We start from the raw sequence: 24,142 nt of genomic DNA, 5'->3' as shown, positions 1-24,142 counted from the left end.
TCTTTGCTTTGAACATGCTGGACTGACCTGCACACTAACAGGACCAAGTCATTCTTATTCCCTCCAACTTAAACCTTCTGATAGTAGGTGTTTAAGAAATAATCCATGGGTAACCGTTGGTTATTGTGGTAATAACCAACGGTATGGAGTTCCGATGCGTAGGAATTAAACCACGAGGGCGTAACCCGAGTGGTTTGATAACAAGCATGAGATTATATTAACCGAACGTCCTCCACTTTTCCGCGAAAACGTGACGTCACCACAACAATTACAATCAAATGACGTCGTCTTCATTCATAAAATGTGCGCGGACAATCAAAGTGACGTCACTTTAAACAACCGTTGGTATATCGGGGTAATAACCAACAGTAGTTTGTCTTCTTTGTATATAGAAAACAAGTCACGTGCCGTGGTAGAATTAAGAAATAATCGACGGGTAACCGTTGGTTATTGAGGTAATAACCAATGGTATGGAATTCCGATGCGTAGGAATTAAACCACGAGGGCGTAGCCCGAGTGGTTTGATAACAAGCATCGGAAACAACATACCGTTGGTTATTACCGCAATAACCAACGGTTACCCGTCGATTATTTCGATTCTAACACGATTTCATTAATAAGTTACCCGCGATTTAAAGGTTATAAATGAGAATTATATTAACCAAACGTCCTCCACTTTTCCGCGAAAACGTGACGTCACCACAACAATGAAAATCAAATGACGTCGTCTTCATTCATAAACAGTGCGCGGACAATCAAAAGTGACGTCATACTAACAACCGTTGGTATATCGGGATAATAACCCACGGTACATGTCCTTCTTTGAATATAGAAAACAAGTCACGTGCCGTGGTAGAATTAAGAAGTAATTGACGGGTAACCGTTAGTTATTGCGGTAATAACCAACGGTATGGAGTTCAGATGCGTAGGAATTAAACCACGAGGGCGTAGCCCGAGTGGTTTGATAACAAGCATTGGAACGACATACCGTTGGTTATTACGCAGTAACCAACGGTTTTCCGTCGATTATTTCGATTCTAACACGATTTCATTTATAAGTTATCCGCGATTTAAAGGTTATAAATGAGAACTATATTAACCGAACGTCTTCCACTTTTCCGCGAAAACGTGACGACACCACAACAATGACAATCAAATGACGTATTCTTCATTCATAAACAGTGCGCGGACAATCAAAGTGACGTCATACTTATCTCCCTTAGTATATCGGGGTAATAACCCACGGTAGTTTTAATTCTTTGTATGTGGAAAACAAGTCACGTGCCGTGGTAGAATAAGTAATAAAAGCTGAATTTCTTATAAGAGAAGAGAATTTATTTCTGTTTTGTGCATTTCAGCTCGAGATTTGTTTTGACCTTAATACCTTAAATCAAAAGTGAAAAACACTGTTTTTAACAGTCAATACATTTTAATATCTAAAGCACGGTATAAAGTCACATTGCATTTAAATTTATTCACAATCAATACATATCAGTATTATAAGCACTTTATAAAGTTACATCCTATTTACATGTATTTATAACATAAAATAAAACATAACAATGTACAATAATATACAAAATGTCAGATTTATATTCAGTCTGTGTATGATGTACATTTCCAAGCCTTTTGCCCATCGCTTTAACAAACATACAAACATTGTAGTCAAACAAAGACTCACATGCTTACCAAACGTACCCAACTTTATGCAAGCATCTGTAATTGAGATTGCAGAACACGTTTAAAGGAGATTTTAATAAACAAATATTGCCTCTTTAAAGGGATCTTTTCACGTTTTGGGAAATTGACAAAATTGAAAAAAGTTGTTTCAGAATCGCAAATTTTCGTTTTAGTTATGATATTTGTGAGGAAACAGTAATACTGAACATTTACCATGGTCTAATATAGCCATTATATGCATCTTTTGACGATTTAAAAACCTGAAAATTATAAAGCGTTGCAACGCGAAACGATTGAATAATTGGAGAGTTTTGTTGTTGTAGTTTAATTTTGTGAAACTACGAAGATTGCTTATATAAAATATAAAATACGTCTTTCATACATACTTGGCAGGATGGCCGAGAGGTCTAATTGGTTTTTACTCCAGGATTCCAGGGGTCACTGGTTCAAGCTCTGATGCGGTCTACTTTTTTTTCTTTTATTAATTTTATTCTATTTTTTACTGGAGCTTTTTAGAACCAATGTTAACATTTGTCAATATAAAGCATTTAATGACAAACTTCAAAACATGCCAAAATCTGTGAGAAGGCCCCTTTAACAAAAATCTTATGTTTGCAAAAAACAAATCAGTACCGGTAATTGAACCATGTTTAAAGGGTCAAATTTAGAAAATAAAAGGAACCTAATCTCAGCAGTCTTAAAGGTGAATTTTTGTTGACCATCATACTTGGCTGAGATAATAAAGCGTAACAAATATTCAGGTGTGGAGGCGAACCATTTGAATTTGGGACTTCCTAGGACAAAAGTACCTAAGTAGGAAAATTGCCAGATTTTGCTTTACTAGCCATTTGCATATAGATCCGTTCAACTTCACAGAAACTTCACGAACATGTTAATTCCTTGCCAGTTAGTGTCAAAGGAATAATTTACATTCCATCAAAATCACAAATATTACCAAATGTGCTTTGGATTATCACAAACAAAATGCTCACGCTCTTTTGTATAAAATATTTACCCCCTAAACACTCAATGTACGAGTGCATTAATTTCATAATATTTTAGCGCTTAATTGATTTTAATTCTAATTTATTGGAAGCATCTATTTTATGGGCAACTGGGTGAGCAATACGGAAGCAGCATTAAGAAGGTAAGGGTTCAAGCACATGTCTGTTTGATGCATCATGTGGCAGGGCGGATACTTAGCAAACTGCCAAACCAGAAATGTTGGATCACTGGAAATTTTGCCAATACCTGAAATCAAATCATAAAGACCATCGGGTATAATATGGTAAAATTGTAACATAATTGCTCATTAATTGTAACATATTGCCTAATCAACAATTAAACAACTAGCAAATTGCTTAATCAACAATTCGACATGTAACATCCTGCCATAACAACATAAAATATTGCCTCATCAACATATTCGAAATTGCCCCATCAAAATGTGACATATCACCTCATCAACATACAGCACGCATCACATTTCCTTATCAACTATTCAACATTTAAAATATTGCCTCATCAATTGGGTACATATTGCATCATCAACATGTTATATACTGCCTTATCAACAAGGTGAACATTCTGGCTTTGCCTTATTAAGATAATAACTTCTACATTTACATAAGCTTGATTAGTCATTGTCGGCTTGAGTTCTACTTAAATGTACCCTGGATGCTCTTAAGTATACTTAAATGTACCCTGGATGCTCTTAAGTATACTTAAATGTACCCTGGATGCTCTTAGGTATACTTAAATGTACCCTGGATGCTCTTAAATATACTTAAATGTACCCTGGATGCTCTTAGGTATACTTAAATGTACCCTGGATGCTCTTAGGTATACTTAAATGTACCATGGATGCTCTTAGGTATACTTAAATGTACCCTGGATGCTCTAAAGTATACTAAAATGTACTCTGGATGCTCTTAGGTATACTTAAATGTACCCTGGATGCTCTTAGGTATACTTAAATGTACCCTGGATGCTCTTAAGTATACTGAAATGTACCCTGGATGCTCTAAGGTATACTTAAATGTACCCTGGATGCTCTTAAGTATACTTAAATGTACTGTAGATGCTCTTAGGTATACTTAAATGTACCCTGGATGCTTTTAGGTATACTTAAATGTACCCTGGATGCTCTTAAGTATACTTAAATGTACCCTGGCTGCTCTAAGGTATACTTAAATCTACCCTGGATGCTCTTAAGTATACTTAAATGTACCCTGGATGCTATTAAGTATACTTAAATGTACCCTGGATGCTCTTAAGTATACTTAAATGTACCCTGGATGCTCTTAAGTATATGTAAATGTACCCTGGATGCTCTTATGTATACAAAAATGCAACCTGGATGCTCTTAAGTATAATTAAATGTACCCCGGGTATGGAAAATATACTAAAACACACCTGTGAATTCTAGCGCTAAATTCGTTTTTGTCACCTTTTTTTCAAATTTACTATGTTCATATTTATGTCAATATTTAGTAAAATAACCGCTTAATTATCGAAGCTCAAACTCAAAAAAGAATATTGAGGCAGGTTTTTTTTCAAAGAGAATTTTGTTTTTTATTCTGTAGCGCCTTTACGACATCCGATTTTAGGCTGGAATAAACCTTACAGTCTTAATTGGTCGGGTACTTTTAAGTATATTTTCTGTACCCGGGGTACATTTAAGAATACTGAAGAGTACCCGGTGTACATATAAGAAGTATACTAGCTGACAACCACCAATCGAGCTTTACATAACCTGTAACATATTGCATTATCAATTTGTAACAAATTGTGCATATTTTGACAAGGTAAAATGTGTTTTTTATTAATTTGTTAATCAACAAATTATATTCCCAGAAGCTCAAACTATATAAGCAGTTCTTTGTCACATTTTTACATGGCAAAAGTTGAGCTTTCATTTTCCATAATATTTTTATAACAAAAAAATTCATATCAAGGTTAACATTAACTAAACAGTATAATTCTAAATTTTGACAAGCCCAATATGTAATTTACAGCATAGGCTATTCAAATAATTACGCTTATGTTACCATAAGTTCACACTGAATATGCAGCATAGTGAACATTTTACTAAGGCCATAACTGACTTTCCACATTGACAAAGCAAATACTTACAGGAACATTTATAGCTGGCAATTCCCTAAGCAGTTGTCCAAACGTATGAAACAATATTTACCTCTGCCTTGTACATTTTCACGAGACCAGCGTTGACTTTTTCCCAGTTGGGGACGGCACTTATGTTCCAAAGCTGGTTTGAATGCTCTGCAAAAGGACCTGTTTTCACCTGCAATTCAAACATGAGATACAAGAAGCAATAGAATTGTTGAAAGAAATTTATGTAAATAGGAATCAATACAAACATCCACAAATGTCGGTGTTTGACACATAGATATGTCCCTGTTTTGTACTGGAAAGCCCATTTCCAATTTTAAGTCATAACAAATATGTCAGTACCAAAGAGCTTTTTCAAGCGGTGTTGCTGTTGGTGATCAATGCATAAGTTAAATCTAGTCAACCAAAACAAAAAATGATTTTAAAATCATTTAGTTAGTTCATAGGTAAAGTGAGGCGGGTTTATACATGTATGGTTTTATAGGGAATCCCTAAGCCCCTTGCATCATAAGTCCCAAACACCCCCTTATACAGTATATATATGGGTGTGATACTATTGATGAAAGTAGCTGTGGAATTATCTAAACAATTTGGATTTAAATGTTTAAAATGTGTTGTAAATGTACAAACTACATACCTCATTAATGTACTTTATACAGCTTAGAAACATGTAGTCTTTTGCAAAATGTTCATAGATTTCTGGCTTTATAAAAGATTTTGGCTGAATTCTTGGGTGGCCTGAAAAAAAACATAAACTGTATGTTGACATAAACATGACAACAAATTCTTCTTAACATACAAGACGTAATCGTATTTACACAAAACAGTCGTGCCATAAACAGAAAAGTTTACATCGGTTAAATAAAAAAATCTTTATCTCTATTACAATTAGCGATTAAAGATGCAAAATTAACATTGAATATTATCACTATACATTTTACCTGCATTCCAAAGAAGAAACACAAACTACTCAAAGCAAACATTCTGATGCAACACTAGCATAGTCAGTTTTATATTTACAAAACATGGCAAAGTGGCATAATTGGCGAGATAAAAACCTACTTAAAGCATGATTTGAAAGACTGAGACATTATGGGACCAAATGGATAGTACCGGTATTTTAATCCCCTAGATTCATGCATGTCTATGGTATACTTCACACAAAGTACCACATACCAACGAGCTGTGCAGATCCCCATATGAAGGGCAAGAACTGATGGTCATCAAGAGCCCAGACCCCTTGAGAGCCTGCGGGCTCCATACGGTACGACAGCTGTAGCCTGCGCACCAGAACCAAGTACCTTGTGAATAGATAATACATATGAGCCTTGCTCTGAGAAAATGGGGCTAAATGCATGTGCACAGAGTATCATCACAGATTAGCCTGTGCTACTTCCCGCAAAAACTGGTTTTTTGCTTAAAAGAGATGCAATTTAAACAACAAGAGCTTTCAGAGGACAGCGCGCTCGATTATTCGAGTGCTTGACAGTATAACGTAAGCCATCATGGGGAAATTGTTCATATTCAATAATTTATTAGACGATCTTTCAAAAATAAAAAAATAAAAAAAGTTTAAAAAAAATGAGGGGGGGGGGGGTAGGGGGGGTAGTGGGGGTGAGAGGGGGGTATAATGTGGGGTGTGGTAATTTATTAGATGATGTTTAAAAAAAAATGGGAGGGGCTTATGGGGGTAGGAGGGTGGGGGGTGAGAGGGAGGTATAATGTGGGGTGGGGTGATTTATGAGATGATGTTTAAAAAAAAATTGGGGGGGGGGGGAGGTTGGGGGGGGAGGGATTTTGGGTAGGGGCGTGGGGTATTGTTTGGGTGGAATCCATTGTGGTATTCAGGTAAGTGTTGTTTTGTCAAAGTAATAATAAAATGTGATCATAAATAAAGAAGTTATGGCAATTTAAGCAAAATGTTCAATTATCTAAGTGTAAACGGGGCCATAATTATGTCAAAATGCTTGATACAGTGTACTGCTCTTATTTATAGGTTGGGGTCATGTTGGTAAAAAAGTATGCAACATACGGGTATAAAAGCAATATGTCAAAGGATATAGGAAATATTTGGGGTAGTACGCAAACTGAAACATAGATTTATCAATAATATGCATATTCTAAGTATAAAAGGGGCAATAATTCTGTCAAAATGCTTGATACAGTTGTCTGCTCTTGTTTATAGGTTGGGGTCATGATGGTTAACAAGTATGCAAAATATGAAAGCAATATGTCAAGGGACATTGAAAATAGTTGAGGTAGTACACAAACTTTAACATTTGCTGCTTATTATAAGTGGAAAAGGGGCCATAATTATGACAAAATGCTTGAAAGAGTTGTCTCCTCTTGTTTATAGGTTGGGGTCATGATGGTTAACAAGTATGCAAAATATGAAAGCAATATGTCAAGGGATATTGAAAATAGTTGGGGTAGTATGCAACTTTAACATTTGCTGCATATTCTAAGTGGAAAAGGGGCCATAATTATGACAAAATGCTTGATAGAGTTGTCTGCTCTTGTTTATAGGTTGGGGCCATGTTGGTAAACAAGTATGCAAAATATGAAAGCAATATGTCAAGGGACAAAGAAAATATTTGGGGTAGTACGAAAACTTTAACATTTGCACGCTAACGCAGACGCTAACGCAGACGCTAACGCAGACGCCGGGGTAAGTAGGATAGCTCCCCTATATATATTTTATATATAATAGTCGAGCTAAAAATAACAACAAATACCAGAAAAGCGAAGTTTTGTCCCTGATTAGCCTGTGTATACTGCACAGGCTAATCTGGGATGACACTCTATGCACATGCATATACATGTAGCCCTGTTTTCCCAGACAGCGGATCATATGATTGCCTGTCAAATGGAAATGATAGAATCACATACTTTTAATTTACCTTCCTGTCTAAAGGAAAATGCTTTGTTGAATTACAAATTTTTAATTAACGAATACTTTCAATACCAAAGCCCTATAAAATGGAATACATAGCTCTGTGCACTTAAAATTACAAAAGGCCACTGGCAAATTAAACGCATGAAAATGACAAATTCCGAAAAAGCTGCACTTTTTGCAGTGTTAAAAATTTACTATTTTTTCGAAAATAGCAATTGTTTCAAAATAAGATATTGATGGGTCAGTACAAAAATATGAATACAAATATGTAAAAGACATGGTCATGTAGTAATGTGACCAAGAACCATACCACAACTGGTCACAAATACCAACAGCTCATCATCCACTTCAAAATTGACCCATGTTCTTAAATTTAATGAAAGAGTACTCATTTATGCCCATTCACATGACAGAGACATAACCAAATTCAGAATTTGACATTTTGTATACATTTTGTACCATGACCTTTTATACACGAGCTTCTATCTGGGTAAACTGGGCGTAATGCATGAGTGTAAAGTGTCATTCCAGATTAGTCTGGAGCATAAGGCCCCTTTTCTCAGATTGAGGCTAAAATACATTAAATAAAAGCAGTCTTCACGCTAAATATTTTAGACCAATAGCCTTTCGGGCTAATCAGATAGAATTTTTAATAGCCCGAAGACAGTTTCAATAGCCCGAAAACGTTAACATACATTTTATGACTTTTTTGGCTCGGAGCAACAAAAATATTCATTTCCAATCAGAAATAACTTCTAATGAGTAAAAACATTTGCCTGTCCCGTTTTCAACAGACTGTATTATTTATTTTTGATAACAACAGCAAAGGCATGCTCTCTTGACATCTCCATATCTCAGTGTTTCAGATTGGCCCCAATTTCCTCAGGACAGGTTTCCTCAAATGGCTAAATGGTCAATTTTTTTCAGGACATTTGTCCTAAATCATGAAACAATTTTCATACAGTTTTGTTAGCGCCCTGAGCCCTAACCTATTGTACTTTTTTAGTCTTTCTAGTTGCAATTTCTGGTGAAAACAAAGCGAAATATTATAAATCATACCATCCGTATCATCGCATGTGTATTAATTCTATAGACATTTTCATAATTTAAAGAATGCCGAAAATAAATTTTAATTGACAAAAACAAAACTGTATCCGAAAATAACAGTCCGAAAATATTAAAGTGTTTTGCACATGAAATCAAATGTGCATATCGTATGATTCAAGAAAAATGAAAACCAGTTACCTAGCAAACACGTAATAAATATATAATTTTGTAACATATTGCTTAATTATATGCTATTGCAGTGCTTTATTTTGCTAATCGATCGCTCAAACTTTTTCATTTGCAACGTTTGCTGACTTGTACGATTTTCGGAAAGTAGCGAAGATTTTTCGTCAGTTGTTTTTCTATCCGCTAACCAATCAAAAATCAATAATAAAATAGTCCATTTCCGGAGTCTCCGTAAGAGTGAAACTCAGACATGTTGATTGGCTAACGACTTGTACCGACTACTTCCATTGATTATGTCTTTAACCCAAAGTGGCTGACCGGTGTTCATGAATTTTTTTCACTCTGTTTATTATTTTACACTAAAATATTCAATCGACCGGTCGGGCTATTTAATATGCATTTATGATCGACTGACCGTCCCAAGAATCCACTCGGGCTACGAACTTATAGGCTAATTTGAAGACTGTAAAAGTGAATTCTAACAAAGACACTGTGAGCATTACCTGGTGAAAACTGTGAGAATGAGAGCTTCAGCATCAGACTCCTCCAACAGCCCCAGCTTGTAAAAACACAACATGAAGGCCAAAAAAGCCAACTCGTGACCTAAAGCAAGGCATTGGGTTATAACATCTGTATTCAAACAGTTCCCATTTTGACAAAGATAGAATATCTAGCTTAGGATTGGATGCCTTTATAATTTACTTTCATATCAACAAACACAATACGGGTTATTCCCAAGCAACACTCTCTCGATGACCTCAATTAACCAGTAAATTTAATACCATAGATTTGAAGTTAACTTATTGAATAAGTAGAATATACCAACAAACATAATGACTTGACAAAACCCCTCTCTGAAGGATTATAACAATGAAAGTAAACCATATGCACTATAACGAATATATATATATATGGTTGCATTTGGCTGTATTGTGTGGCTTTGTATATATATATATACAATATAGCCAAATGCAACCAACAAATACTCAACATGGGGAAAAAACATTTGCCAATAGATGTTAATGCATGAGTCCCTTTAACACTTGTTACAGGTCACTGTGGTGTAATTGATATGGTGTCTGCCTAGCCAAGGGAGGTCACGGGTTCAATCCAACTTCTTCAGATCTCCCTCAAAGACACCAAGTACTGGTTACAGGAAACGGACTCGAGAGCTTTTCGAATAAGTTATTAGTACTTTAAATGCAATCAGGCTTAAATAAAAAGGTTAAAACTAAGACAAGTTAACTATTGTAAACAAAAGTAAAATCATCTAGAACACATCTCTGTTGTACCTGTCCCATAGTCTATTCTGGTTTGGTTTCCAAAAGAGTCAGAGAGATAGACTGCAATCTCTTCACTGGCCTTCTTGAAATTTTCGTCCAAGAGATTTGAGATGAGATCTTGAGAGTTCTGAAAAGGTTTGAAATTTTATTGCAAATACAAAAAATTCAAGCATAATAAGATACCAAGGAAACCAATAAGAAAAAAGTTTATGATTCTTTGAAAATTGAATCGAAGCATATACATAAGAGCTGGAACATGCCAATATCGAATATGGGTCATATGCCATACGTGGCAAGCTAACACCAGATCAGCCTGCGCAATAATGAATTCTGGTCAGAAGCTAAGCTGTCCAGTATAAAGGTTTTGTTGTCTAATTAGTGGACAGCGTAGCTCCTGACTGAGCTCATGTTGAACATGACATAAGACCCATTTTCGCATTTAGTAGCTCATATATTGTACAACGTTTTATAAGATTGGTCCCTAATACTGAAAAAGCTCAAATTCACCATAAGCCTGCATATCAGAACAAATGTTTTGAATGAACACATGCCTTAACCCTTGCCCCCATAAGAAGCAAGTGAAAATGGCTTTTGCAACCAGCATAAAACCAGAACAGTCTGCGAGTAAGTCGCAGTCTGTTCAGGTTGTATGCTGTTTGCTGCTCATTAGTATCTAAGGCTTAGGGTAAGAAATGAAGCCTTTAAAACTTGAATCTAGTAAGAAAGGTATTTTATTAAATTTAACTTTCCAAGGGACCACAAAAGTGTCAAAATACATATCTAAGTAGTAAAGGGTTTAACCCTTTGCATGCTGGGTAATTTGTCTTCTGCTAAAATGTCGTCTGCTGAATGTCTAAAATTAGCATTTTCTTCGATTTTGTTCAAAGAATACTATCAGAATAGCAAACAGTTTGGATCCTGATGAGACGCCACGTTCTGTGGCGTCTCATCAGGATCCAAACTGTTTGCAAAGGCCTTCAAAATTTGGTTCCCGCACTGAAAGGGTTTAAGGCAAAAATAAGTAGAGCAGGAGCAAACCATGCCTACTTGTTTCATCTTGTCAAACCAGGACCTGAATGCCTTGTTTCCAAACCTCTGAGGCTGATCTACTGGTGGGCACTCTGCTATGTAGCTGTCCAACGTTTCCAGGAGTTTCAACAGGCCCACAATCATCTGTAATGCAATACAAGAGGGCCATGATGGCCCTGAATCGCTCACCTGACTCATTAAGATCAGATGAAAACTATGACCTCTATTGTCTACACAATGTTTTTCTATGATTTGACCTAGTGACCTAGTTCCTGACTCTAGATGACCCAAATACAATCCCAATCCAGATTTCATCAAGATAAACATTCTGACCACAGTTCATAAATATTGGATGAAAACTGTGACCTCTATTGTCAACACAAGGTTTTTCTATTTATTTGACCTAGATTTTTACCCCAGATGACCCAAATACAATCCCACCCAGATTTCATCAAGAATTCTGACCAAATTTCATAAAGGTTGGATGAAAACTGTGATCTCTAATGTCTACACAAGGTTTTTCTATTATTTGACCTAGTGACCTAGTTTTTGACCCCAGATGACCCAAATAAATCCCAACCCAGATTTCATCAAGATAAACATTCTGACCAAATTTCATAAAGATTGGATGAAAACTGTGACCTCTATTGTCTACAGAAGGTTGTTATATTATTTGACCTAGTGACCTTGTTTTTGACCCCAGATGACCCAAATACAATCCCAAACCGGATTTCATCAAGATAAACATTTTGACCAAATTTCATCAAGATTGGATGCAAACTGTGACCTCTACTGTCTACACAAACAAATTGTTGACGGACGGACGCACGGACAAACGCAGGCACGCACAACGGACGCCGGACATCACACGATCACATAAGCTCACCGTGTCACTTAATGACAGGTGACCTAAAAATATGTGTCGGAGATAAACATGAACAGTTGTGGTTAAAATCCCATAGAAACAAGGGCTGTTTGTAAAACATGCATGCCCCCCTATATGGGCTATAAGTTGTAGTAGCAGCCATTGTGTGAATACGTTTTTTGTCACTGTGAATGGTGGTGGTGGTGGTGGTGGTGGTGGTGGTGGTGTAGTAGTAGTAGTAGTAGTAGTGGTAGTAGTAGTAGTAGTAGTAGTAGTAGTAGTAGTAGTAATAGTAGTTGTAGTAGTAGTAGTAAAAGTAGTAGTAGTAGAAGTAGTAGTAGTAGTAGTGGTAGTAGTAGAAGTAGTAGTAGTAGTAGTAGTAGTAGTAGTAGTGGTAGTAGTAGCAGTAGTAGTAGTAGTAGTGGTAAAAGTAGTAGTAGTAGTGGCAGTAGTAGTAGAAGTAGTAATAGTGGTGGTGGTGGTGGTGGTGGTGGTGGTGGTGGTGGTAGTAGTAGTACTAGTAGTAGTAGTACTAGTAGTAGTAGTAGAAGTAGTAGTAGTAGTAGTAGTAGTAGTAGTAGTAGTAGTAGTAGTAGTAGTAGTAGTAGTAGTAGTGGTAGTAGTAGTAGTAGAAGTAGTAGTAGTAGTAGTAGAAGTAGTAGTAGTAGTAGTAGTAGTAGTAGTAGTAGTAGTAGTAGTAGTAGTAGTAGTAGTAGTAGTAGTAGTAGTAGCAGTAGCAGTAGCAGTAGCAGAAGCAGTAGCAGCATTACAAGACCAATACTTAAGAATGATCAAATGGGAAAAGGTAACCTAGCACTGGCAGTAAATATGGGGCTCATTTACAAGTCAGATTTGGAATCTCTGCTGTAAAATGAGATTTTGAATGAATTAAAGGGAGGCAAATCTGTAATAAAAAGAACATGCATAAACCGTAGTTGTTTCCCTTGTTTGAACCATGCTAAATCCTTACAAGTTTGGAAAGAATTGGATTAAAAATTTGGACTTCATTGCATAAACACCATTTTCTCAATTCAAGGGGAGGTAATTCTGTACTTCATGGACCAATAATGCTAATTTTTTTGTAGGGTTCGTATCCTCATTGATATAAAGACACTGTGCAAATTTGGAAAGGATCAGACAAATGTGGAAGATTTTTGAAAGTTTTCACAAAATAGGCAAAAACGAATAAACATGCAAAGTTCAACAAGCTCCTGCGGCCATGTTTTTTGACGAATCAAATTTCTTTGAACAACTTTTTCAGGGGAGCCCTCAAAGGTCATCCCTGTGAAATTTTTTGAAAACCCATTGTCCTATAATAGTAAAATTCTTCTGTGTTTTTTAAATTTCACAATAAATTACAAAGTTGCAGTCCATTCAAGATCTGACTGAGGCACCCACAAACAAATCCTCAACAATTTTGACTGCTATATTGAGCTTTCTGCAAGAGGCTTGGAAAAAATACAGTGATTTCCCCAAATACAAGCACCTGATGCAAGTGTGCATATTTGCATCTCCACACAATTTGTACTGTCTATTCATTATCTTTATTATAAACGATGTTTTTTTCTTAATTATGCATTGATTTATAATGTCAGCAAATCTATGATATAGATTAATCATTTAAGATTAAAAAACATAAATAAAAACTAGATGATTTAAAACAGTATTTTCAGGTAAATGAAACATATCTGTATTGATTTTTAAAGTCTTTCATGTTGGAGGTACCAGTAATTAAGGAGTATTATCACAATTTTATTTCATTCTTTTTAAATTTAGTAATACAGAGTTAAGTCCCTTTAACACCCTGCAATGAAACCTGTACCTACTGGTGAGAGGGATCTGTTAGCACCAACTTTCTTGCCTTTTACTGCTTCATTCATGGCTTGAATGAATCCTGTTAGGTCCTTGTATGCCTGTAATGCATAAGGCATTTACATCAAATACTATGAACTGCTGTATAAAGTTAAAACGACACAGTTTTTACCTCCAAAAGCCAATATCAAAATCTGGTGTATCTAAAACACTGCTTTCCAACAATTGAAAGCAAAGTCAAAACAATAACATAACTAGAAATGGCGCGGCAGAGGCCGATGCGTATCCCCACGCCGCATGTTTGACCCAGGTTGGTAATGGGGCCATGCATAGTTGAGATTGACCGTATTGTCATAAGAGAAGTTCAGTATCAATTAGAAGTGAATCAGTAGAGAAATGAAGAAATTACAGTAAAAGACAATTTTGGGTGGGTGTGGCCTTTTATGGGCGGGGTGCCCCAGGATTGGTAATGGCGCCATGCATAGTTGGGATTGACTGTATTGTCATAAAAGAGGTTCAGTATCAATTTGAAGTCAATCGGTGCAGAAAGGAAGATATAGTAAAAGGCAATTTTGGGTGGGCGTGGCCTATGTGGCCGGGGCGCCCCAGGGTTGGTAATGGGGCCATGCATAGTTGAGATTAACTGTATTGTCATAAGAGAGGTTCAGTATCAATTTGAAGTGAATTGGTGTTAAAATGAAGAAAATATAGTAAAAGGCATTTTGGGTGGGCGTGGCCTATGTGGGTGTGACCTATTATGGGCGGGGCGCCCCAGGGTTGGTAATGGGGCCATACATAGTTGATATTGACCCTATTGCCATAATAGAAGTTCAGCATCAATTAGAAAAGAATCGGTGTAGAAATGAAGAAATTATAGTAAAAGACAATTTTGGGTGGGTGTGGCCTATTATGGGCGAGGCGCCCCTGGGTTGGTAATGGCGCCATGCATAGTTGAGATTGACCGTATCGTCATAAAAGAGGTTCAGTATCAATTTGAAGTGAGTCGGTGTAGAAATGAAGAAATTATAGTAAAAGGCAAATTTGGGTGGGCGTGGCCTATGTGGGCGGGAAGCCCCAAGGTTGGTAATGGGGCCATGCACTGTTGAGATAAACTGTATTGTCATAAGAGAGGTTCAGAATCAATTTGAAGTGAATCGGTGTAGAAATGAAGAAATTATAGTAAAAGGCAATTTTGGGTTTGCGTGGCCTATGTGGCCGGGGCCTATGTGGGCAGGGCGCCCCAGGGTTGGTAATGGGGCCATGCATAGCTGAGATTGACCGTATTGTCATAAGAGAGGTTCAGTATCAATTTGGAGTGAATCAGTGTAGAAATGAAGAAATAATAGTAAAAGGCAATTTTGGGTGGGCGTGGCCTATGTGGCCGGGGCCTATGTGGGCGGGGCGCCCCAGGGTTGGTAATGTGGCCATGCATAGCTGAGATTGACTGTATTGTCATAAGAGAGGTTCAGTATCAATTTGAAGTGAATCTGTGTAGAAATGAAAAAATTATAGAAAAAGGCAATTTTGGGTGGGAGTGGCCTATGTGGCCGGGGCGCCCCAGGGTTGGTAATGGGGCCATGCATAGTTGAGATTGACATTATTGTCATAAGAGAGGCTCAGTAACAATTTGAAGTAAATAGGTGAAGAAATGAAGAAGTTCATGTAAAATAACATAAAAAAATGAGTGAAAATCTCTGACCCGGCCCTGCCCCAACCCCCATAACTTTTGACCTAGGGGTCAGATCAAAATTCCGTCACTGTCACTGTTGCACATATGCTCATAGCTACCATGTATGTTAGTTTCAAGGTTCTAGTGCTAATAGTGTAGGAGGAGCAGGTGGCCAGGACGGATGGACAGACGCACATCAATACAATATCCCCACTTTTTCTCCGAAAAACGTGGGGATAATTAAACAAGAGATGTGTTGTCAGAAACGCAATTCCCCTTCCTTAGCCGCTTTGAAGCCATATATTTGACCATTGACCTTGAATGATGACTTTGACCTTTCACCACTTAAAATGTGCAGCTCCATGAGATACACATGCATGCCAAATATCAAGTTGCTATCTTCAATATTACAAAGTTATAACCAAGGTTAAAGTTTTGGGACAGAATGACAGACAGACAGGCCAAAAATAATATACCGATCATTCGATCCAGGGGCATAAAAATCAAAGTTAAAAAAAAGTTTCTATACCAGTTCTTTCATGTTAACAACTATACAGTGCTCAAATAATACAGTGCTCCAGCTAGGATTTGAAAAGGGCAGGCGGGGGGGGGGGGGGGGGGCTTTTTGTGTCAAAAGGGCACTTTCGACTCGCAGTACTTTGTCAAAAGGGCACTTTCTAGCGCATGGGCGTTTCTGGAATGCTTCCTGTTGCATGTTAATTTATATGTTATTAATAATTGTTAGAATATAATTATTTCCATTATTATAAAACCATTATTAAACCATTCAAATATAATGTCTAAAATGAGGAATAAATCTCTTATTACAGCTGTACATTACCGTATTAATTATAATTGTAAAACTAGAAATGGCGCGGCAGAGGCCGACGCGTATCCCCACGCCGCATGTTTGACCCAAGGGCGCCCCAGGGTTGATCATGGGGCCATGCATAGTTGAGATTGACTGTATTGTCATAAGAGAAGTTCAGTATCAATTAGAAGTGAATGGGTGTAAAAATAAAGAAGTTATAGTAAAAGGCAATTTTGGGAGGGTGTGGCCTATGTGGGCGGGGTGCCCCAGGGTTGGTAATGGGGCCATGCATAGTTGAGATTGACCGTATTGTCATAAGAGAGGTTCAGTATCAATTTGAAGTGAATCAGTGTATTAATGAAGAAATTATAGTAAAAGGCAATTTTGGGCGGGTGTGGTCTATGTGGGCGTGGCGCCCCAGGGTTGGCAACGGGGCCATGCATAGTTGAGTTTGACCGTTTTGTCATAAGAGAGGTTCAGTTTCAATTTGAAGTGAATCAGTGTAGAAATGAAGAAGTTAATGTAAAATAACCTAAAAATTTTTTATAGTAAATGGATTTTTTTGGTGGGTGTGGCCTATGTGGGCGGGCGCCCCAGGGTTGGGATTGGGGCCATGCATAGTTGAGATTGACCCTAATGTCATAACAAAAGTTCAGTATCAATTTGAAGTGAATCCGTGTAGAAATGAAAAAATTATAGTAAATGGAAATTTTTGGTGGGTGTGGCCTATGTGGGCGGGGCGCCCCAGGGTTGGGAATGGGGCCATGCATGGTTGAGATTGACCGTATTGTCATAGGTGAGGTCCAGTATCAATTTGAAGTGAATCGGTGTAGAAATAAAGAAGTAAATGTAAAATAACCTAAAAAAATGAGTGATAATTTCTGACGCGGCCCCACCCCAACCCCTATAACTTTTGACCCAGGGGTCAGATCAAAATTCCAAATAGTGCACCGTCGCACATATGCTCATAGCTACCATGTGTGTAAATTTCAAGGTTCTAGTGCTTTTAGTGTAGGAGGAGATAGTGGCCAGGACGGACGGACAGACGGACAGACGGACGGACAGACGGACGGACGGCGGAGATCACCACAATATCCCCACCTTTTTTTCAAAAAGCGTGGGGATAAAAACAACAACAAGGATATCAGTAAAACTAATGGATGCTCCCCAATAATGCTTTGTCGATATATGGGTTAATTGTTTGGACAAAAGTAAGACCTTGAGAAAATCTAATATAAGCCTCAGTGACCTTGACCTTGACCCCAGTGACCTAAAACCTCATCAAAAGGTAGAGGTCCATGCAAGGTACCTACATGCCAAATATATAAGAGATCTTTCAAATATTGAAGGCGCTATGAGAAACTGTAACAAAAGTGTGAAGGAAAATCTATTATTAGCTTCGGTGACTTGACTTTGACCCCAGTGACCTCAAATGTCATCAAAAGGTAGAGGTCCATGCAAGGTACCTACATGCCAAATATGAAAGAGATCGGTAAAGTATTGAAGGCACTATGAGAAACTGTAACAAAAGTGTGAAGGAAAATCTATTTTTAGCTTTGGTGACCTTGACCCCAGTGACCTCAAACATCATCAAAAGGTAGAGGTCCATGCAGGGTACCTACATGCTAAATATGAAAGAGATCGGTAAAGTATTGAAGGTGCTATGAGAAACTGTAACAAAAGTGTGACGGAAAAATCTATTATTAGCCTTGGTGACCCCAGTGACCTCAAACGTCATCAAAAGGTAGAGGTCCATGCAAGGTTAGGTACCTACATGCCAAATATGAAAGAAATCGGTAAAGTATTGAAGGCGCTATGAGAAACTGTAACAAAAGTGTGAAGGAAAATCTATTACATTTGTATTAGCTTTGGTGACCTTGACCTTGACCCCAGAGACCTTAGGTAGATAGAGTTATGGTTCTTAGTCACTGCACTTCTTCAACTTGCCATCTGTTTATATTTCAAGTTTCAAGTACATCCCTTTAGAAGATTTAGAGTTATGCTCTGGACAAAAATTTACTTTGAAATTATATAAAAGGGGAGATAATTCAAAAACTAAGGTAGATAGAGTTATGGTTCTTGGTCACTGCACTTCTCCTAGTTGCCATCTGTTTATATTTCAAGTTTCAAGTAAATCCCTTCAGTAGATTTAAAGTTATGCTCCGGACAAAAATTTACTTTGAAATTATATAAAAGGGGAGATAATTCAACAACTAAGGTAGATAGAGTTATGGTTCTTGGTCACTGCACTTCTCCTAGTTGCCATCTGTTTATATTTCAAGTTTCAAGTAAATCCCTTCAGTAGTTTTAGAGTTATGCTCCGGACAAGAATTTAGTTTGTACGGAAGGACAAACTGGCAACTATATGCTCCCCATATATATACAGGCCTGATATTAAGCGCTGAAGGCCATGCCTGAAACTCATCAGCAGGGGTTTTGCGGCCGCTTAGGCCTCCATTGGGGTCCAGGGTCAATGCCCCCCCCCCATCCGGACGAAAATAATTTTGAGCATTCTAAAACCCATTAGTCAGGCTCTCAGAAAGCCTTTAGTCTCTGAATGATTCATACGTACATGTATTTTATAATGAAATTGAATGCCCTTTGACACATACACATAACCATTTAAAAACATCTGCTCATTTTAATTTGCCATTTTGTTTTCAAAATTTCTTCAAATATGAGTCTCTTGAATGTTTGAAAAACTAACATAACATCATAAGCGTTTATACGCCATTGATCAGCAATTGTTAGTGTGCGTTCCATTGGACAAAAGAAAAATTGTGTCCAATGAGAAAAGGTGTTAAAAAGATGGTGTGCTATTATTAAGGGTTACAGGTACAGATTGTATGAGGTTCCTCCGAGAACACTAATAGTTAATACATAGTTCGGCGCCCCACCCACCCTCCAATTTTCTCAACTGATTTGCCTGTGTCTCTAAATCAATCCTGAGCGGATTTAAAGAACGGAAATCCGGCCCAGGCCGGAAAAATAGCAGGCCTGATATATATGGGCAGCATAAAAATTATTTTTTTTAAGGGCAGGGGGGGACCCTAGGAAGGGCAGGGCGGAGGTTTGGAGGGGCAGGGTGGGCGCCCTTCAATTAAGGCCTAGCTGGAGCACTGATAATATCTTCCTTCCAGATGCTAATTGTCATCAATTGATGGTTAGTTGTACATGTATTTACATTGTGTACGTATTAGAAACTGCCTTTAATCATGAAAACCAGTATAAACAAATACTTATTAAAAGCTGCTACATTATTTTTTGAAGCAAAGATTATTAGGTTTCGTCTTTTCGGTATAACACAGTTCCTTTAATCTATTTTTTTTTGGTAATTACATGTTAGAATTTATTTTAAAATCCACATGTGCTTTAAAAAGTTATGATTAGGACAAATTATTCAGGTTATGCTTCCCTAATTTGACTTTTTACCTTAAATTGAGGCGTTTGGATCTCCGGATAATTGTTTAGACTAATCATATTTTATTCCCTGATTTACATTTGAATATTATTTACTATGTCCACCTAATATTCAAAAGTCCAGTTACTAACATTTAAAAAATATCAAGCTTCTATTAAACAGCTTTCCAAACGGCATTAACCAATTGCTTAGATAAAGAGTCACTTTGGCTCAAGAAAAACAGATTGTGGCTTTAAAGTTATTTTTGATCTGTAGTTTTTAACTTCTTTCTCATTTAGTCATTTAATGAAACAGTGGGATATTCTAGCTGTTACTAAAATATATATATACATTGGTATTGTCAAACAGAAATATACCACAACCATGATAACAAACAATCATCTATACACTAAGTGACAACAATTTTAACAAATTGTCATCTAGATTAGTATTTCTTTTTTTTTGAATTAGGGCTTTCTTTCCAAATAGAAAGCACTGAACATTTGTGATGTCATTATTCTTGATGGATGTTGCTATTTGTCATACTGAGCACCTAAACATTTAGTAGTCTAACAATGAGTTTCCCAACACTATGAATTTTGTTTATTTTATTTGTGTACCATTAACAAGTGATCAACTTTTATTTTATTTTTCCAACAATAATTTTTAAAATCGTGTTTTGTTTAAATAAATGCTTTTGTCTCAATCAATTAACTGTTCCTCTTGCACTCCATCTAATCATGCTGATGAATAAGGACATAATATGGCCCTTTTCAAAAGGAAATACCAGGGGTTTTGTCCATGTGTATTCTTTAATGAAATCTGAAAGTCAAAATAGCAGATTAAATACCCAAATCACTCAGAATCATAAAACTAGCATAATACCATCACATGCACATTGATAAAACAACACAGCTTGGGATAAATGTAAGCAATGTACAATTCAAACAAGTGTCATAACATTTGATTTGTAATGTAACAATTTCACACTTTATTCATACAGATATTAAAAAAGGGGTATGTTAGGAGAGTTTTATAAAAAGTTACTTTTACCACAACATACAAGATCATCTCAGTGTCTCTACCTCTGAGTTTTCCCATTTAGGAATATCCTCAGGCCCCATCCCTACTTGCTTTGTGGGTACCACAAACTGATGGTTCTCAATATCAAACTTGGGGATCTCCTCCCTCGGAACTAAAAATAAGAAAAACAAGATTAATCATCTATAATGTTGCTTGAGCGTAAAGAAAAGTTACAGGGCTGAACATTTTCTTTTATAATAGCCAAAATACCTTAACCCTTTCCCTCTCAGAGGCGACGTGAAAATGGCTATGTGCAGACCACATAAAACCAGAACAGCCTGCGAATAACTTCGCAGTCTGTTCAAGTTTTATGCCGTTTGCTGATCATCAGTATCTAAGGGTAGGAAATGACCCCTTTACAACTTGAATCTAGTAAGACCAGTCTTTAATTAAATTTAACTTTCTATCGGACTACCAATGGGTCAAAATACGTATCTAAGTGGTAAATGGTTAAAACAGTAATTATTTTTATTATGGCAGTAATGTATGTCAGAGGTTTTATAACAATAAGCTGTAGCTAAATACAATTTTCTAGAGTCAAATTTGCAAATTTGTAGCCATAGGCTAATTTGGTGAATGAAAATGCAATTTGATGAATGGCAACGCAAGTTCTGAGGAACGAAAAAAGCCCACAAATAGGTTTCATTCTATGATGGTGAGACTAAGATAGATACAGTTAAGTCCGGTAATCTTGCGCGTCCGGTAAACTTGCGCACTCCGCAGTTGGCGAATTTCGCAGACGACGAATGGTTTTCTTTAGTAATGAAAGATGGAATTTCACATTTTTAAGAATTAAAGGATTTAAAAAGTACATATTCCATGCAAAATAAAATTCGATCATTACATTTTAACACCGTTTGTGTCATCCCTACAAATGTATTGTAAACACTGACCTACTTACGATACATTTGAAATGAATCACAAATTCCCTGCAGTCTTTAGCGTTTTCATACTTCAAATTAAGAATTCATAAATCCAAAGTGTAATTAAGCATTCCATTGCAAAATATCCGATCAGTTATGTATTTTTTGGCAATTGAAAATATATCGCATCAGACGCCATTGTCATTTCCCGCCATTCTGTCAAACCACATTTGGTTTGATCTCCGCATGCGCGATGGCCTAGTTTTGATATTTTCTGTAAACTATGGAAGCATGATCTGGGTAAAATTAACCCTGTTATGCATAAACATTTTTGCATTTTCTTCACGCTATTTTTTTGTTGTTTTTTTTTTGCTACAGTCAACAGAATGCCACCATCATCATCAAATAAACCGAAATATCCGCATTAAATTAGAATGGTTTAACAAACTGCAGGGTTTTTTTCCCACTTTTTGGGAAGATAGCTCATGGCTTTGGAATTGGGAATTTTATCGGCATTTTCATGAAATTGGGAAAATAAATTCATTAGCCTTTTTTTCCACACGAAAAGTCCACTGATTAGGGAAATACTAAATTTGATATAACCCTTTATAATCATTCAAATTAAAAGAACAAAGTCATATAATACTTTGTTAGATGTAATTGAATTAAAATTGAGATAAAATACACATAAGACTTCTTTCTAAAAAGAAAAAAAAAAAATTTTTTTTTTTTTGGGGGAAATTGGGAATTTTTTGCCACATTTTGGGAAAAAAGTATACTTTTTGGGATTGGGAACATAGCCGAATTTCGGCTATTAAATCGGGCTTAAAAAAACCCTGAACTGCTTTTTTAATAATTTTCTGGAATGTTTTTTTGTCCCTAAATAGACACCATATGTCTACAATATTGCCTAAATGAGGTCATTACATCATGCGCGCAACATTACCGGACACTGTGATGGTTTGAAAATGAGGTGAGTAATGTTTGTTTTGAAATAAAATAAGACAGTTCTTCACTGAATTAACCAGATATTTTTGTGTTAATAAGCACATGAACTTCTTATTTTCATAAAACATTTAGATATTTTGTTGTCATTTTATAAAAGAACATGTTTTTAAACCAATTGACCCTTAAATGCACAAGATTACCGGACAGCATCGTACGTTGATATATCTGTTTATTAGTCATATATATTAAAGCTGCAAACAATTAATCACTAACAATTGTTAAAATATTTAAATGCTCCAAAACTATATATATGGCCGCTTTGAGTTTAAGGCATACAATCGGTAAACATTAAATATGAAAAATATAATCTTAACATTGTGTCCGGTTCACAAAGTCCGAAAACATATATCCTTTAAATATCACTAATTAGCACCGATCCTTATGTAGTACACGAGTACATTTACTGCACTCTATACTAATTAAAATTGGATACAATTAATGAGTTACTACTAAACTGAAATGTTATATACTTTACCCCCCAAAAAGAAAAAAATAACAATTTGCAAAATAAACAAACTTGAGGTGGTCGCCATTTTCATCTATGTTAGCCGGCGCTTGGTCTAAACGGTCATATATTGATATCCAAGTTTCATTTTTTCCTTGTCAAAATTGTATTTAATGAATTTAACTAATTTCTTTTAATAAGTAGGCCTTATTGAAAAACAACTATTTATAAACGAAGACCAAAAGTTTTGGAGGAAAAATAACCGGTATACCTAGATGTGACCGGAATGACTTGACACGTTTTCATAGAGAGGTTATTTTCGAGATTATCGAGCCGAATGTAGACTTTGGACACTGTGCATCATTGAAAGGTTGACAGAATTTAACGAAGAGCACATGATGACCAATATGTTCCGTTTAATCGTTTCACCAATGGTACTATACAGTAGTTTATTTTGAAATGTGAATTTAAGTTCGATCTAATTTATGACCCCAGGTATAGGTAGATATTTACAGTATAAATTTTGACAATCATAATAATAAATGTTGTAATTTTACTAGCTGGATAGTTGTTTGTTTAAAGATCTGTAAGTAAGAAAAGACTAGTACATCTTGTAAAGTGTGATTTAAAATAATATTTAAACAATATATAGTTATTTGTCTTTCAAAGTTCATAATTTATATCTACATATAAAGACTAGTCTAGCCAGGGATTAGCTAATGTTATAAGATAACACACTTATGTATTACTATGTATATGTTCCTATAGAGATCTAAATAATAACACATATATTATTATTACATTATTAAGCACTACCAAAAATATGATATTGATGTTTTAGTTTGATTGATAATTGTTAACATGTCATTAATGACATTAAAACTAGCAGTTTAAAATTGGTAAGTAAACATCAATAATGGAAACAATTAAATT

The 24,142-nt window shown here is 36.2% G+C and overlaps 2 protein-coding genes across 6 annotated transcripts in view; one reads left to right on the top strand and one right to left on the bottom strand.

The window, feature by feature from the left end:
* Positions 1-1,459: 1,459 nt before the first annotated feature.
* Positions 1,460-23,606, bottom strand: LOC127837851 (serine/threonine-protein phosphatase 2A activator-like). 3 transcript variants are annotated; one of them, XM_052365264.1, is made up of 11 exons: positions 23,282-23,330; positions 20,896-21,005; positions 20,598-20,632; positions 13,945-14,031; positions 11,272-11,397; positions 10,234-10,351; positions 9,445-9,544; positions 5,989-6,113; positions 5,450-5,550; positions 4,877-4,984; positions 1,460-2,931 (listed from the first exon to the last, which is right to left on the bottom strand). In XM_052365264.1, exons 2-11 carry the CDS (start codon positions 20,909-20,911, stop codon positions 2,860-2,862), a joined length of 888 nt encoding a protein of 295 aa, XP_052221224.1. In that variant the 5' UTR covers positions 20,912-21,005; positions 23,282-23,330; the 3' UTR covers positions 1,460-2,859. The 3 variants fall into 3 exon arrangements, with proteins under 3 accessions (XP_052221224.1, XP_052221225.1, XP_052221223.1); XM_052365265.1 differs by lacking the exons at positions 20,598-20,632; positions 23,282-23,330 and adding an exon at positions 23,481-23,606; XM_052365263.1 differs by lacking the exon at positions 20,598-20,632 and having other exon boundaries at positions 23,282-23,313.
* The window catches only part of LOC127837844 (carnitine O-acetyltransferase-like), a 31,731-nt gene continuing 30,932 nt past the window's right edge, over positions 23,344-24,142 (top strand). The window contains exon 1 of one of the 3 annotated variants that reach the window (XM_052365246.1): positions 23,344-23,643. In XM_052365246.1, the coding sequence (XP_052221206.1) occupies positions 23,605-23,643 (39 nt within the window). In that variant the 5' untranslated portion in view covers positions 23,344-23,604. Of the gene's footprint in view, positions 23,796-24,142 lie in introns of all 3 variants that reach the window. The other 2 variants (XM_052365248.1, XM_052365249.1) reach the window with 2 other exon arrangements.

The sequence above is a fragment of the Dreissena polymorpha genome, chromosome 7, assembly GCF_020536995.1.
Source record: "Dreissena polymorpha isolate Duluth1 chromosome 7, UMN_Dpol_1.0, whole genome shotgun sequence".
NCBI lineage: Eukaryota > Metazoa > Mollusca > Bivalvia > Myida > Dreissenidae > Dreissena > Dreissena polymorpha.
Note: the sequence above shows the minus strand (reverse complement) of the source record. Positions and strands in the feature narration are given on the sequence as shown.

Coding starts and splice junctions, on each gene's coding strand:
- LOC127837851 (XM_052365263.1), bottom strand. CDS start 23,303: ATGAAAATGGCGACCACCTCAA. Junction 14,032..20,895: donor CTAAATGGGAAAACTCAGAG/GTAGAGACACTG, acceptor TATGCATTACAG/GCATACAAGGACCTAACAGG. Junction 4,985..5,449: donor GTATAAAGTACATTAATGAG/GTATGTAGTTTG, acceptor TTTGAATTGCAG/GTGAAAACAGGTCCTTTTGC.